The 14,376-nt window shown below is 38.5% G+C and overlaps 2 protein-coding genes across 5 annotated transcripts in view; one reads left to right on the top strand and one right to left on the bottom strand.

Annotated features, from left to right (window-relative positions):
• Window positions 1–571: 571 nt before the first annotated feature.
• On the bottom strand, window positions 572–7,319 carry slc24a5 (solute carrier family 24 member 5). Of its 2 annotated transcripts, XM_042393795.1 has the most exons (10): window positions 7,117–7,319; window positions 6,259–6,306; window positions 5,744–5,923; window positions 4,663–4,746; window positions 4,282–4,385; window positions 3,979–4,079; window positions 3,138–3,421; window positions 2,779–2,985; window positions 1,726–1,827; window positions 572–1,301 (listed from the first exon to the last, which is right to left on the bottom strand). In XM_042393795.1, the coding sequence occupies exons 3-10, from the start codon at window positions 5,823–5,825 to the stop codon at window positions 979–981; spliced, it is 1,287 nt and encodes a 428-aa protein (XP_042249729.1). In that variant the 5' UTR covers window positions 5,826–5,923; window positions 6,259–6,306; window positions 7,117–7,319; the 3' UTR covers window positions 572–978. The 2 variants fall into 2 exon arrangements, with proteins under 2 accessions (XP_042249729.1, XP_042249653.1); XM_042393719.1 differs by lacking the exon at window positions 7,117–7,319 and having other exon boundaries at window positions 6,259–7,106.
• Window positions 7,320–7,443: 124 nt separating this feature from the next.
• The window catches only part of LOC121884843 (E3 ubiquitin-protein ligase RNF128-like), a 40,299-nt gene continuing 33,366 nt past the window's right edge, over window positions 7,444–14,376 (top strand). Inside the window, exons 1-2 of one of the 3 annotated variants that reach the window (XM_042393922.1) lie at window positions 7,444–7,748; window positions 11,734–14,332. In XM_042393922.1, the coding sequence (XP_042249856.1) occupies window positions 7,544–7,748; window positions 11,734–12,749 (1,221 nt within the window). In that variant the 5' untranslated portion in view covers window positions 7,444–7,543 and the 3' untranslated portion in view covers window positions 12,750–14,332. Of the gene's footprint in view, window positions 7,749–11,672; window positions 14,333–14,376 lie in introns of those variants that run through there. The other 2 variants (XM_042394008.1, XR_006092436.1) reach the window with 2 other exon arrangements.

Below are 14,376 nucleotides of genomic sequence, written 5' to 3'. Positions count from 1 at the left end.
TTAGATCAAAGTCCCAAAGCTGTTCTTCATAGTGTGTAAAATGAACCAGAGCTGTTGATCCATTACACATTATTGCTTAACACTGCCATATAGTGGCCTCTTGGAAGTGGTGAAATTCTGCATTAAGCACAAAGGCAGCAGCTGGAAAAGAGTGAGAACTGAATGGACATGAATTTTATCAGGCATAGTCTCCAACTCTAACGACAGCAAGCTATTTAAATTTCCAGTGCTCCAGGACCAGTAGTAGTTTTTGTTAAAGTTGGATAGGATCACCACTTTTTGATGATACTGGCATTGTAACAAATCTCAGTACACATTAGTGAAGTGTGTGATGTCCATGTAAGCTTTGCAGAGTTGCAAGCTGATAAAAAAAAGTAATTTTATTTCTACTTTTTAGGTAAGAGTAGACAAGTGGAAAGTTTTGTGTTTTTTTTACTACTTATGGCTTTTTCCGCTGCCGCCTTTGCAGGCAATAAGGACTTGCCCATAAAACCTTATCAGAGTTGTGAAGATGATGCTCTTTTTGTTGTTGTGACTTACTGGCCTGCTTAGAAGGAAAGACAAGGTGAAATGAGTTCAATGGACACCTTTATTACTTCAATCCGGTCAGTTGTTCACTCCTATGACAACACATTCTCTGTTTATGTGCCTTTAGTAGGACATGTCAGAATTTAATGGATAATGGGTCTTCATTGTGTAACAATCCAGGTCATAGGCTTGATAGGTATACACAAGAGTATCAAGATCTTTGGCACATTTGCACCTTTTGTGAAAAATATATTATAATAGAGATTATCTTCCTCCTGAGATGTGACCAGCACGTCTTCTGTGGCACAATATCTTTAAATGTGTGTTGGAGTGGGCTCATGCTTCCTTGTCTTGACATTTGAAGATCTTACAGACTTAACATTTTTTCTTGTGTTTTTGGACTGTTAAGAGTCTCAGTAAATATGGCTTTGGTCCTGGGAAGGTCAGATCTCAGTCACTGCACAGTCTTATGGGATTATTGCCAATAATCCCCAGCTCATACAGGATGGACAGAGTGGCAAAGAGGATGTAGCAGATGAGGGAAACAATTCCCAGCTTCCAGTCCAATTTCCACCCGTTCACATGAACGGCGACAAAAAGGAAGACGATTGAAAGGAGGAGTGTGGAGGAAATGAAGAACAGTCCAGTGCTGTTAACCTCTACGGGGTTGTTGGTGTCCACAAATGCAGTCTTGATGAACCAAGGCAGGCCGAGACAGAGCATGTCGAATACATTTGAACCCACAATGTTGGACATCGCCATGTCAGCTTTCCCTGTTCAGCAGAGAAAATGATAAGTCTGGTTTTAAATCTCTACACATGCCCAGAATTTGGGTATTAAAGTTACATTTGTTACTGTCATTTTCAAAATGCCAGATGGGAATCTGAGTTAGAAAACTGAATAAGTAGGTAATAGTTATCACTTTAATGTGTTTCAAGAAGAGAGACTCCAATACTTCGACAGCAAAGCTCTGATTAAAAACTTCCATTTTAGGCAGTTACCAGATTCGAATATAATTGTGAGAATCAATCAGGAGTGTTGCTCATAACGAAGTACTTAAAGAAGTTTTCCTCAATAGTGGTGAAGTAAAGGATTGTAATGTAACATTTTCATATTTTTTTTGTTATGGGGGTCCTTAAGCTACTATAACCAGGAACATTGTGAACTGTAGCTGATAAAACACGACACTGATGTTACCTTCTCTGGCCACCATCACACTGGCTATGGTGTCAGGTATACTGGTTCCAGCAGCCATCAGAGTGAGTCCCATTATTGTTTCAGGAATGTCAAGTGTCTCACCTATATTAACATAACACCAACAAAGGTCAGACTCCTCCAACATCATCAGGCCACAAAGAGAACAACCGCTGATCTTAACTGTGGCTATAGGGTTAATAAATTGTCACTGGAGGCAGGGCTGTAGTCAGGATTTTAGAAATACTGACGTAATAAAACCCCATTCACCCAGAAGAGCCCCACCCACAGTCTTAAGCTCAACTAGGACCCAAATATTAACCCGCTGTTTTGAACCAACACTTGAAATGAATCCTCATCCTCCCTGTAGACTTTCAGGAGACCTCTGAATCATGCAGTATGATGTTACTGAGTTATCACTGAGCAGAACAGAGCCACAGGGAAACCTAATCAATCACATACTGAATGTTTGCGTTGTATCTGCTCAACCTCACGTCTGCTCACATCTGCTCTTTCATAAGACTAAACTCTCTCTCCATCTGAGCCTATGTTATGACTTTGGAATAATAATCTCATTATACTTCAGTAGACCTACCACTGTCACATGATGAAGCTGCCCTTTTAGCCTGATCTTAGGTCAGCTTTATAGTTTACATCTCAGTTGTACATGGGGATGAAGCTGTTCTTGGACCTGTGCCTGTGGGTAGTTCTGCATATACACCCAGAGCTCACATGACTGTGTTTCCTTAGGGGTGAAGCAGGCTGTAATCCTGCTGTGGCTGGTTAGGCACATGGCCCACTGGAGCTACAATAACCCCCCTCTTAACTTTCCAGGACAATGGCATCTCAGGAATTAGCCAGCAGACCAACATGTGATTCTACTCTGCAAATCACACATTTTTCTCACAAGTTTCAAACACTTGTGATCCACAAAGGCTCCATACCTCAGTGAGTTGACAGGCTGATTTACACCTGCTGATCACTTAAAAGACTTAAAGGAAATATATAGACTTTTACAAAAACTCATCACTGAATGCTTAGCTAAACAGTGCTTACCGACAACAGTGACCATCCACACCAGCAGGTATGTGAAACCTGAAATCCAGACAGCTGACATGAAGAAGGTTATCATGAACCACTTCTTCCAGAACCTTCTTCTGCAGTCAGGGATGGTCAGAAAAAGCAGAACAATGATGGGTAGAGACAAAACCCAGAGGATCCTTTTCAAGTCGCTCTCCGGCACAGCAAACACACTTTTACGCTCTGGGGTGCAGGCAGACAAACAGGTTATGAGTAGGGTCCTATCATATCGTCAGAGGGTCATAAAAGTCAAGCTTGTGTGTGTCAACAGCTGGACACATCAGGTTGAAAATGCTGAAAAACTGAGTACATAGTCGCTGCGAGGTGCATCTCACCTTCAGGAATCTCATTGAGGCCATGCAGGCTGAGTGAGAGATGAGAGTATCCGGAGTCGTCCTGGAAGATCCCACTGTCTGTTCTGGAGCGACTGTGGACTCGCAGACTTGTGTCATCGTTCCAGCCCATCAGTGGCTGCGTCTCAGTCTTCTCCCCAGACCCTTTGCCCAGACAGGTGCAGCAAGGACTCACCTTCCTCAGGACAAACTCGCTGATGCGAAGGTCAAAGCACAGAACCACAATGTAGACACCGTAGACCAGCAACAGACTGGCAGCGTCATACCTGTAAACAAGACATACATGTATGAATGACTTTGAGGAAGGTGATTTTTAAAAATCAATATATTCAGACAAAATGATTTCTCTTTCTTCTTTTATTAAACCAAACATGTTCTACTTTTTGGTGTTGTTAACCAATTTGTTTGTTGTGCATTTATTACAGTTCAATTTGATCTCTTTTTTACTTTAAAGCAAAATATCTAGTTTAGCTTTTACAAAACTCTATATCTTGATCATAATAAAACATTACTCTTTAGCTAACAGTGTGTCTTATTTTGCTCTCACCAAAATTATGTTGTTCCAGTACACGTGGAAGCGTGTCATAAACACTGATTTGCTTGTTATGATATGATATGGTATTATTGCACTGTATTATACTGTCAGTGCAATAAATGTCTGTGAGTCACAGCACTGTACCACACAGTTCTTTCATTACCTCTGATCTATTTTTATGCTGTTTTGTTGTCCATAGTCACAAGATACAATAAACAGCTGTATTCAACTTTGTCTTTTACAACCACTTTTACAGGTAAGTCATATTCAGTCACAGCCCACACTCACCAGTACACCTTGTTATCAGATATTATAGCAATAACAGCAGCAACACTGATACCATATGCCAGGCAGTCCCTGAACAGAGGCCAACAGGTGAGACGCCCTGCCTAATGAAGGAAACAAAATAAATGGTTTACAGCATATAAACACAATATAAACAAGGATTCTTCCGCTTTGACCCAGTAAATAAAACACTGTAAACAAGGATTCTTCTGCTTTGACCTAGTAAAGGTGCTTCTTTTATTGTATGTACAGGTAGTTTATATGAGTGCAATATGAATGTGTTTGTGTGTGCGTGTCAGAATGTACCATAGAGGCCAAGAGTCCACATGCAGCGCAGATTCCTAAGAGGTTGTAGACTGCTGACCCCACAATGGTGCTGACCCCAATGTCTCCCTTTGTCACAAACACACCTGTCACGGCACACACATTAAAAAAAAACACATCTTAGCACAGTAGACAATGAGACAACTTGGCAGCATTGATGAGGAGGACAAGGAAAGGCCTGGGGAGCAAATAAGGTGCCTAGAGGAAATATGTCCTAATCACAGGCCACATTCTCTTTCTGTTCCCATCTGGTGTTGGAAGTCACAGTTCATCTGGTTGGGTAAGGAGACAGCGACAGTGATGATGATGCCGGTGTCATCATCAACAATGGTGGTTGTAATTATCATACTAATGCATGATTACCCAGAAAGGCTGTGACCAGTTCAGGTGCAGAACTCCCAGCTGCCATAAATGTTGCTCCTGCTACATCCTGGGTCAGACCCAGACCTGAGAGAGACACAAAAAACCAGAAAGAATGCATGACTATATAAACACAGCATGTACAAGACAACGCACCTGATGATATACTGTACAATCCAACACAAGAACAAACCAAACTACAGCCTCAAAATCATCAACTGAAAATAATTAAAGCTTTGTCTATGCTGTGTCTATGAGATTACATTGTATTTTATTTATTCACCCCCACTCAGTTTATTAATTAAGTTTATGTAGTATAACTACTGATAGAGGTAGCCTGCACATATCCTCATCTAAAGCAACAATAGAAACACAGAGTAGAATGGTAGAAACAACCCATCCACACCCTGGTGAAAGTTATTTTCCAGGAATTCAATTTTTTATTAAACATACAATATAGTAAATGATAACTATAAATTTACACAATCTGTCTACATATTATTACTGTCTATCTGCCTACTGCATCTGTAAAGCAGAGCTGCAACGATTAGTCTATTAATCGGTTGTCAGAAAACTAATCAGCAACTATTTTGATAATTGAATTATCGTTTTAATCATTTTTTTAAGCATAACCGCTAAAAATTTGCTGGTTACAGCTTCTTGAGTGTGAGGATTTGACATGATGTCACCATGAACTCAAAGAAATGATAACAGACTTTTTTCACAATTTTCTGACATTTTATATACCAAATAATTAATAGATTAATCAACAAAATAATGGTCAGATTAATCAATAATGGAGATAATCATTAGTCGCAGGCCTACTGTAAAACATAAACTAAGTCTGAAAAAATATCCCTTATTAAAACAGCTACAGCCTAGTCTAATAGTTATGTTATAATGGAATATACATATAAGCTATTATAAAACTATTAAGGATTTAATACAAGTTATAGGCTAAATCCTATTATGCCAATTTACATTACAGTTATAGTTTATGTAATGATGCATTGACCCTTCCCCACAATCCCTTAAAACACATACACACACAGACATCAAATAGCCTATATTTCATTTCACTTACGATCACTGATCACCTCTAAGGATGGCAGAAAGTAATCATCGCAGACTATTGCGACAGCCAAAAGCATGTAGAAAATAAGCATAAAATAAATGACAAGCCCTCCATCCTTTCTCTCCTGCACCGTGAAGAAGCCGTCAGGAAACTCAGAGGATTGTGGTAAGATGCATTCTGTCTCATTCTCTGAAACAGCAGGACACACATATTGCTCAGTGCTCATCAATGACAAACACCTGTCATCCCAAACAACCAGCCTACTGTATTGTTAAAACTCTTACATGGCAGTTACATGGTATTTCATGCCAATAAGACATGAGAATTAGTGGAGCAAAACACTGTCACAGTTGCTGAGCCACAATTGATTACCCACACTTTGTAAAGCACAAAAATGAGCCGTGACATGTATAATTACACATTGAATAGGTTATACAATTAAACTTACAATCTGTAGAAATATATAGGGTTTAAAAATGCTTTAAATAGACTTAATTATCACAAACACAGACAAATGTTCTTACCGAGAGCCCGACGCACCCTGACAAAGTGGGTTTCCTGAGCTGTTTTTGCTGTGAATGATACAAGATGGACCGTGCAATATAAAAATAGTACAAATCCCAGGAAGTAAGGAATAAAATCTTTTCTTTTCTTTTTCTGCAGAGCTGTAACCTTATTCATGGTGAGTCACACAAAAAAAGAGATAAATTAGGAATTATTCTAAGGAGTCATAGGCAAGCATGCAAAGATTAAATGTGGCTTGAAGCTGTGTGTTAGCGCTGCATCTAACACTACACTACAACTACAAGCTGCAAAGAGAGAGATTATTGGGGGGGAGAAAGCATCTTTTAAGGCCTGGTGTTACCATGAATGGGGGATCACGAGTTGTGAGTCATTCCGGTCGACTTGAGCACACTCCTGTTTGAGGCGCCTCAGGGATGTAATGCAGGATAAACCCACCTTAACACGATCCAACCACAGCTTTAAATGTGGAAAATTTGCCTTTTCTTTTCTTTTCTTTTCTTTTTTCAGAAACCTAGCCTAACCAACACCAATTGACATGCATGTAAAAGTTAAGCTTTCGAATAAGTAGATACGTCATTTACATACCTGCAGCTATGTAAGATACTTTGATTGATTGATCATATCCCCAACAGGAGGGAGATCATAATTCACAACATGTCATTCACAACTGGTTGTTTCAGTATGAACGCAGGAGTTCAGGAGTTAGTTAACTAAGCCAATATGTATATATATTTAAACAGTGTTGGTATATTGAAATGTTTTTTGCAAATCTTTTTGGAAATATGCAAAGAAAGAAACTGAGGAAACATGAAAACAAAGCATGTGGCAAAATAATCTCAAATCAAAGACCCACTTACTTGCTTTTTACGAGCTTTCACACGGATATCACAGTCTTCATCATCAAATCAATATCAATACCGGTATATTGATCCTCTACATACAATTATTACAGCTATTCAGATATGGGCAAATGATTTCGCTGTAGTGTAAACTATATAACACAGTCTGGTTACACCACCTACAGGTAGACGGGTGTCTGTGTTGTTTTTGTTTGTAGGGACTGATGGGGGGTCGAACTTGTTTAGACATGCCTCAACTCTTCGGTCGTGTCTAGATGGTAACCTTAATAAATCGCGAAATTATCGCGAGATTTGTAGGCGTTGTTCCTTCATTATGCGCGATATTTGTCATTGTACAAACAAAATAATTATGTTTTATGGTGTGACAACGCTGTGGTTAAGGTCTGGCTGGGACAAGCTGGCACAAAAACCACTTGATTAGGGAATGATCATGGTTTGGGTTAAAATAATCATTCTCGCGAGATTTATCGCAAATCCGGGGTTACCATCCAGACACGACCCAAGTTTTCTCAAAGTCCCCAGTCCGGTGAACCGCACGTGCGCTCTCTGTGCACACTTCAAGACATCCACGCGCTCAAGAAACATTAAATTTACTGTCAATTATCTGCAGATAAGGACCCACAAAACAAGTAAGTTGATTTATTTATTGTGTTAATGATGAGAACTGTATGTGCTGATAACTAACAGGTAATATAAATGCAAAACACTTGATAAGATTTTTTGAAGGGTGCCACTCAGGGGGATATTCTCAAAAGCCTACCTGGCACATTCTCCAAATTAGCTGCTTCTCTTGTTATGATGGATGACAGTAATTCAGGACAATATTTTACTGTCAAGTAATAGACAACATTAAGTAAATGGCGCCCCTGTGTGGTATAATTAGTTTAGACACTGGTTAATGTGAAGCTTTGCATGACCATCCTGTATGTTGTGGAGACCCAAAGCGTTTAAAAGGAAACAAAACATCATGAAATAAAGAATCACACAAATACGCAGGCAAATACGTTGTGTAATATAACAATACAGTTGTGAAATAAGCCAGTACATTTTCAAAATTCAGCTTAAATGCATGAAATGTTATTTCCTCATACTTCTTTTCACAATAACAGAGTTTATTGCAGGTATTTTTTGTTTAATTCCAGCTGTTTTTATTTCCTGAGTTCAAAGTCTGTTTTCATATCACAATGTCATTTTTCTCAATTGCCATTTTATTTCATAATGCTGCTCTCAGTTTCATCACAAAGTGGAAAAATGACACAATATTTTAGCTGATTTTTAAAATTTATCGGATTATTTTGCAATTTCATGGTTGTACTATACTATATATTTTTTTCTGTATTCATTCATATAAGTTTATTTATTTCATAATAATGTCTTATTTATTTATTTACAGCAAACATTCTTGGTAATTATAGAATTTGGCTCCAGTTTTCTGTGATGTTATTTTTTAAAAATGCAAGTTATCACCACAAACTAATTGATTAATTGTTTTGAATCATTAAGAAAAAGCTCAAATTCTGTGATTCCAGACTCTCAAATGTGAAAATTTCCTGGTTTACTCAGTCTCCTATGATAGTAAACTGAATATCTATTATCAGTATCAGTATCAGTATATCCCCCATTCATTTCTGTTCTCCTGTTTTTAATATCAATCATGAATTATGATTACATATTTTAACCATTTTAACATTTTAGAAATAACATTTCGCATGAATTTATTGAATTTTAACCAAGAACTGAGGTACAGTACACATTATTAATTTCTTACACACCTCATGTTTTTATAATAGCAGTAACATTTACTTCTATATTATCTTCTTATGCACAAATACAATTGTTTATCACACTAGCAGTATGAAACTAGAACTAATATGCAGTTATACACATAACGCCATCATGACTCAGCGCAAAAGTACTTAATTGGCAAAATAGAATAAATGTGCTACATTTTACATCTCAAATTTTTCATTCATAGTAAACACCACAGAAATTTCCCTTTAACTTAAGGTCAACACTGTAATATCTCACAGCAGTAAAATATAATACATGTAGCTCACACATTTCTCCATAGAACATGCACACCTGCAGTACCACATGTCAACTGTCTCATGCTGAAGAGTGCAAGAGTTAGCTATGGTAGCTCAGCTGAAAAATTGACTCACCATGACTAATGAGAATAGTTATAACTCACAGCACGCAGGTCACTGGATTGGTCATTCGGTCCCTCCACTTGCCTGCTGGTTTTACATAACATTTATTAACTTTTTAATAGTGCTGCAACTAATGATTATTTTAATCATTGATTAATCTGTCGATTATTTTCTTGATTAATTGATTGGTTGTTTGGTTCATAAAATGTCAGGAAATAGTAAAAAAATGTGTTATCACTGTATCTCAGTGCCCAAAGTGGCGTCTTCAAATGTCTTGTTTTGTCCACAATCCAAACATATGCAGTTTACTGTCATAGAAGACTAAAGGAACTGGAAAATATTCACATTTGAGAAGCTGGATCAGAGAATTTGTACATTCTTTTCTTAAAAATGACTCAAAAGGATTAATCAATCATCAAAATAGTTGGCAATTCATTTAATATTCGCCAACTAATCAATTAATCGTCTAATCATTGCAGCTCTACTTTTTTAATATCCACAAAGTCTCTCACTCCCTCCACACTCTTCCTTACTGCCAAGTGTGGGGAGGGGGGGGACTAATCATTTTTCCTCCAACAGGAATCTTTGCTACACTATCTAACCAATGATAACTAATGCAAACAAAATCAGTCTGACAGGCAGATGGATTAACCTTAAATATAGGATAAAAGTGATATATAAAATATAGCACTTTAGCCATTTAAGGTAGCCCTCTGTCTGTGAAAAAACAAACAAACAAAAGCACCACCCCACTGTGGCCCCCTGGTGGTTAAGGGGCCCATTGCAGTTGCTTCTAATGCAAATAGGCAAAAACGGCCCTGGTATGGAAATTAGAGGTTGGGCTCACCTTGGGCTTTGGGAAACAGGGATCTTTATTTATCACCATTTTCTGACATTTTATATTATATATATTTTATATACTAATCGATAAATTGAGAAAATGATCGGTAGTTACAGCCCTAGAATAATACTACCAACATTCTTCATCAACATATTTATTTTTCAAAATATATTTTATATGAAGTTATCCATGTTTATGATGTACACCTTTCAGCTGTTATTATTGCCAGTGTTTTAGGATTAGATTTTAGAGTCATTTTTTTTCAAATGACTGTTAAAATAATAATCCTCACTTAGTGCAGCACTTTGTTATTGCCTCTGCTCAGGCCCTTAACCAACCAGTAGATGCCAGTATAGGAGCAGAAAGTCTTAAGTATCTTTGTGATGAAAATATGATCCCTAAATTCACGCTAACATGGTACGGAGAAAAACGAAACATTGTTCCTCTTTAGTTAATACAATATTAGTGAGTTTCATGCATTTTACTTTGTTCTCTTAGACAAATATTTCAGTTTCAGGAATCTAAGGGTCATTGCAGCACCATTGTTCCTCTTATCAAGAACTGTGTGCTGCACCCATACTAAGAATAAATACCAGGCTCTCTTTTATTTACAGATTTTTGTTCCACCAAGATAAATTATTTAACAGCACATTCTGCAGAAGCCTGAGTACTGTAGTTTGGAGTGTGTGTGTGTGTTTAGAACTAAGGTAAAGTAGCTTGGCAAGAAACCTCTCCATCTCTTTTGTCACTGGAAACCTTTCTGTCTTTGTGTATGTGTGTGTGTGTGTGTGTGTATGTGTGTGTGGGCTTTCACTTGTGTGTAAGAAGATACAATGGAAACTTGACAATGCCCTGTTCCATCTCAGTTGTCACTGGTATGCTTTTAACCTGGAGCCTGTAGCAATCCAAACACAGGAAACTTTTTACCATGTGATTCTGTGTGAATCCTGTGCGATTTAAATAACACATTTCTAATTTGTCCGTGCATGTCTGTTAAAATGTGAACTGAAAGCAGACTGCATTGTCTTTTAACCACAAAGTAGTGGAGTAATACTTGTGAGTTTGCTTTTTTCACCAGCAGTGATCTCGGTCACAGATATAGGGGAAGGAAACAAGTCAAACTAGAAAAACCAGCTTAGTTGCTTCAGTCATCATTACACAAGGGAACTCAGAAGGACTACTCTTTTTTTGCTGACACATGCACATGAAACTGTCCTTATCATATCTTATCGCGTCTTTCCTTCTCGAATATTGTTCCTTGGCTCTTGAAACAGCACAGGTCTATGTGTTTTATGCACTTCAACTTGTTGAATACCAACGCTCTGCCCTCTGCGCAGAGTGCTCAGTGTTCAAGGTTCAGGAAGATAACGAGAGGTGAGTGGCTGACGCATAGCTCGTGTTATATTACCAAAGACTGAGATCAGATTACTGTTGACAGCTGGTTGGGTGAAACCATAGCTGTATTCAGATCGCTGTGGCTCAAACAACCAGGAACTGGGTCTAACAAAGGATTTTTAAAGAAGCTAAAGAAGCTAACAGAGTGCCTCCTGTTGTTTTTTTAGAAGAGCGTTACCATGGGTAAGAAGACACAACATGGTCTGTTTCTTTTGCTGTGTTTGTCAGGACTTGTTCACTGTTCAGCAGCGGTGCTATTTTGGACAGCGATGGTGGAAATAAGCTATGTTAACAGCAACAATAAGACTGAGGACCGGTATTGTGAGTGTGGGGTGTATGGCCGTAACTCTCCCCTGGCGAAAGCTTCAGGCATTGTTGCACTTCCAAAGGGAGACCCCAAAGGCTGTGGTCAGGATCCTGTCTACAACCGCAATTCCAGCTCACCAGCCTGGATAGCCCTGGTTAAAAGGGGCAACTGTACTTTCAGTGACAAAATAAATGCTGCCAAACGTCAAGGAGCATCAGGTGTGGTCGTGTATAATGTGGATGGCAGTGGCAACAGCACCACTTTCATGGCACACTCGGATGCAGCTGATATTGTGGCCATCATGATTGGCAACGTTCAGGGCATGGAGGTTGTCAACTTGGTGAAGAATGGAACAGATGTTCACATGATTATTGATCTAGGCAGCCCTCACGGACCCTGGATGGACAGCTACTGGATTTATTTTCTCTCCATTGCCTTCTTCATTGTGACAGCGGCCTCGATTGCTTACTTTGTGTTTATCTCTGCAAACCGTCTTTACAACCTGCGCATGCAAAGGCGCGATGAGAGAAGGCTGAAATCGGAGGCTAAGAAGGCGATTGGGCGTCTACAAGTGCGCAAACTGAAGACAGGGGATGAGGAAACTACCTCTGACTCCCATTTGTGTGCTGTGTGCATTGATGCCTACAAGCCAGGTGATGTGGTGACAGTGCTAACATGTGATCACATCTTCCATAAAGCCTGTATCGAGCCCTGGTTGCTGGAGAAAAGGACCTGTCCCATGTGTAAGTGCGACATCCTGAAGGCCTTGGGAGTTGAGGAGGAGTCAAAAGAGAATATTCCTGATGAATCACCACCAGAGGTCACTGTGATCACAGTAGCAGGAGGAGAACCCATCTACGATGTCCCGCTGTCTAACCCAGAGAGCCCTGACCCAGAGAGACAACAGCATATCTATGAGAACAGGGCCTTTGAGTAAGACTCATTGGCTGCGAGAGAGTGAACAACAGCAACGGGAACTAAACAACATCAAACCAGGACACAGTCAAATTTCCTGTTTGAAATCAATATTTTCTGGGATACAATGATTGAACCACCACAATGGAATCTAATTATGATGTCCTAACAGGAGAAACAATGTCCCTTTTGTAATACAGACTTGTAAATGTTAATGGACTTTGTGTATTTAGCTTAGATGCCATTACATTTTATTTGTGTCCATCTTTGGTGCATGTGTGCAATTATTGGGTGTGTTCATAAAGTTACTCATAAAATAGATTGTTAAGTGAGCAGTAATGGACTGATGCCAGTATCAGTTTACTGTTTTGCATACTGAACACAAACAACACTGGTTATGGAGGAAGTGCTGCAGAGCATATCAGTTTGAAATCGTTGCCAGTTTCCTCAAACAGATAGTCACAGTCCCTCAAAATTAACAATTTCTTTTAAAATTCAGAGCAGAATTTATTATTATTATTACTCCCATAATTAGCAACAATTTGACTTTTGGATTTTATTTCTGCTCTTTTAATTGTCAGGTTCCTAGGCTGGGTTTACAAACACACCTTATGAACACAGCCCTTACTGGAAATACAGCATGACACACATTGCATTGCGATGAGTAAATAGTATCACCCGAGGGCCTGGGACTCTTAAGACACATGATCCATGGAATTTTTTTTTTTTTTTTTTTACCACATATGAAGTAAGAGTAGTTAGTTCCTTCATGATGGGTTTGTAGCTACTATTGAGAAATAGGAAGTCCCACAGTAGTAAATATCAATGAAACTGTAGATCATATGACTGCAAAAACTTGTATTTGTTGGATGGGGGAACATTGTCTTTATGTGTTCTGTTTTTTGAAATGATGTATATCTTATAATGAGATGGATTTATCAATCATGGAGTTCTACTTGTTAATATAAAAGCTATACATAAAATATACATATTTCTTTCTTTCTCTAAACAGCTGATTTTCATGTGTATGCACAAATTTTTATTCTTGAGCAGGTCTTCCAAGTTTTTTCTTTGAATTATTTGGAATGGAGTTTATTCAGTCCCTGTGGTCTACCTCTGAACTCTCCCATAGGTAAATTTTGGCACATGTTTAACGATTCTTGCAATTTCTGTGATAAAGTGTGTCCCTTGGTAAATGATAAAGCTATAGAATTGTTTCATTTCTTTGTTTGCTGGTGGGGATATGCTGATAATGGTACTTAATATATTTTTCTATATTGAATCATTTTCACTACTGTGTTACAGATTCCAAGAGTCTTAAATTGTTCTGTAAAAATGAATATTACTTGCTGTATTAAATCACATTGATGCTTATTAGAATGCAATAAATCCCTCAAAATGAGGCCAACTTTATGAGCATATGTGCTTATAAGAATGGTGTTTCTGTCTGTGTGTTTGGCGGTCGTAGGATTATATTTGAGAATATGTGAGCGTATGCGAATAGACAGGTGTGTTCCTGTACGTCAGGCAGGTCTATGTATGGTTATAGCTATGACTCTTGGAGAGGAGGGAAAGTGTAATTACCTCTGCACAGGTGGGAGCAGATCTGCACACACCTTGAGCTTGAGCTGGATAATCATCATATCACA

This window comes from Thunnus maccoyii, chromosome 1 (assembly GCF_910596095.1).
Source record: "Thunnus maccoyii chromosome 1, fThuMac1.1, whole genome shotgun sequence".
NCBI lineage: Eukaryota > Metazoa > Chordata > Actinopteri > Scombriformes > Scombridae > Thunnus > Thunnus maccoyii.
This window is presented reverse-complemented; position numbering and strand designations above follow the sequence as displayed.

What these genes read in the sequence shown, in the direction of transcription:
- slc24a5 (XM_042393719.1), bottom strand. Translation starts at nt 6,415, where the DNA reads ATGAATAAGGTTACAGCTCTGCAGAAAAAGAAAAGAAAAGATTTTATT. An exon ending in TCTGATAACAAGGTGTACTG is followed by an intron (nt 3,422 to 3,978) that starts GTGAGTGTGGGC and finishes TCTTGTTTACAG; the next exon opens with GTATGACGCTGCCAGTCTGT. An exon ending in GTGGATGGTCACTGTTGTCG is followed by an intron (nt 1,828 to 2,778) that starts GTAAGCACTGTT and finishes ATGTTAATATAG; the next exon opens with GTGAGACACTTGACATTCCT.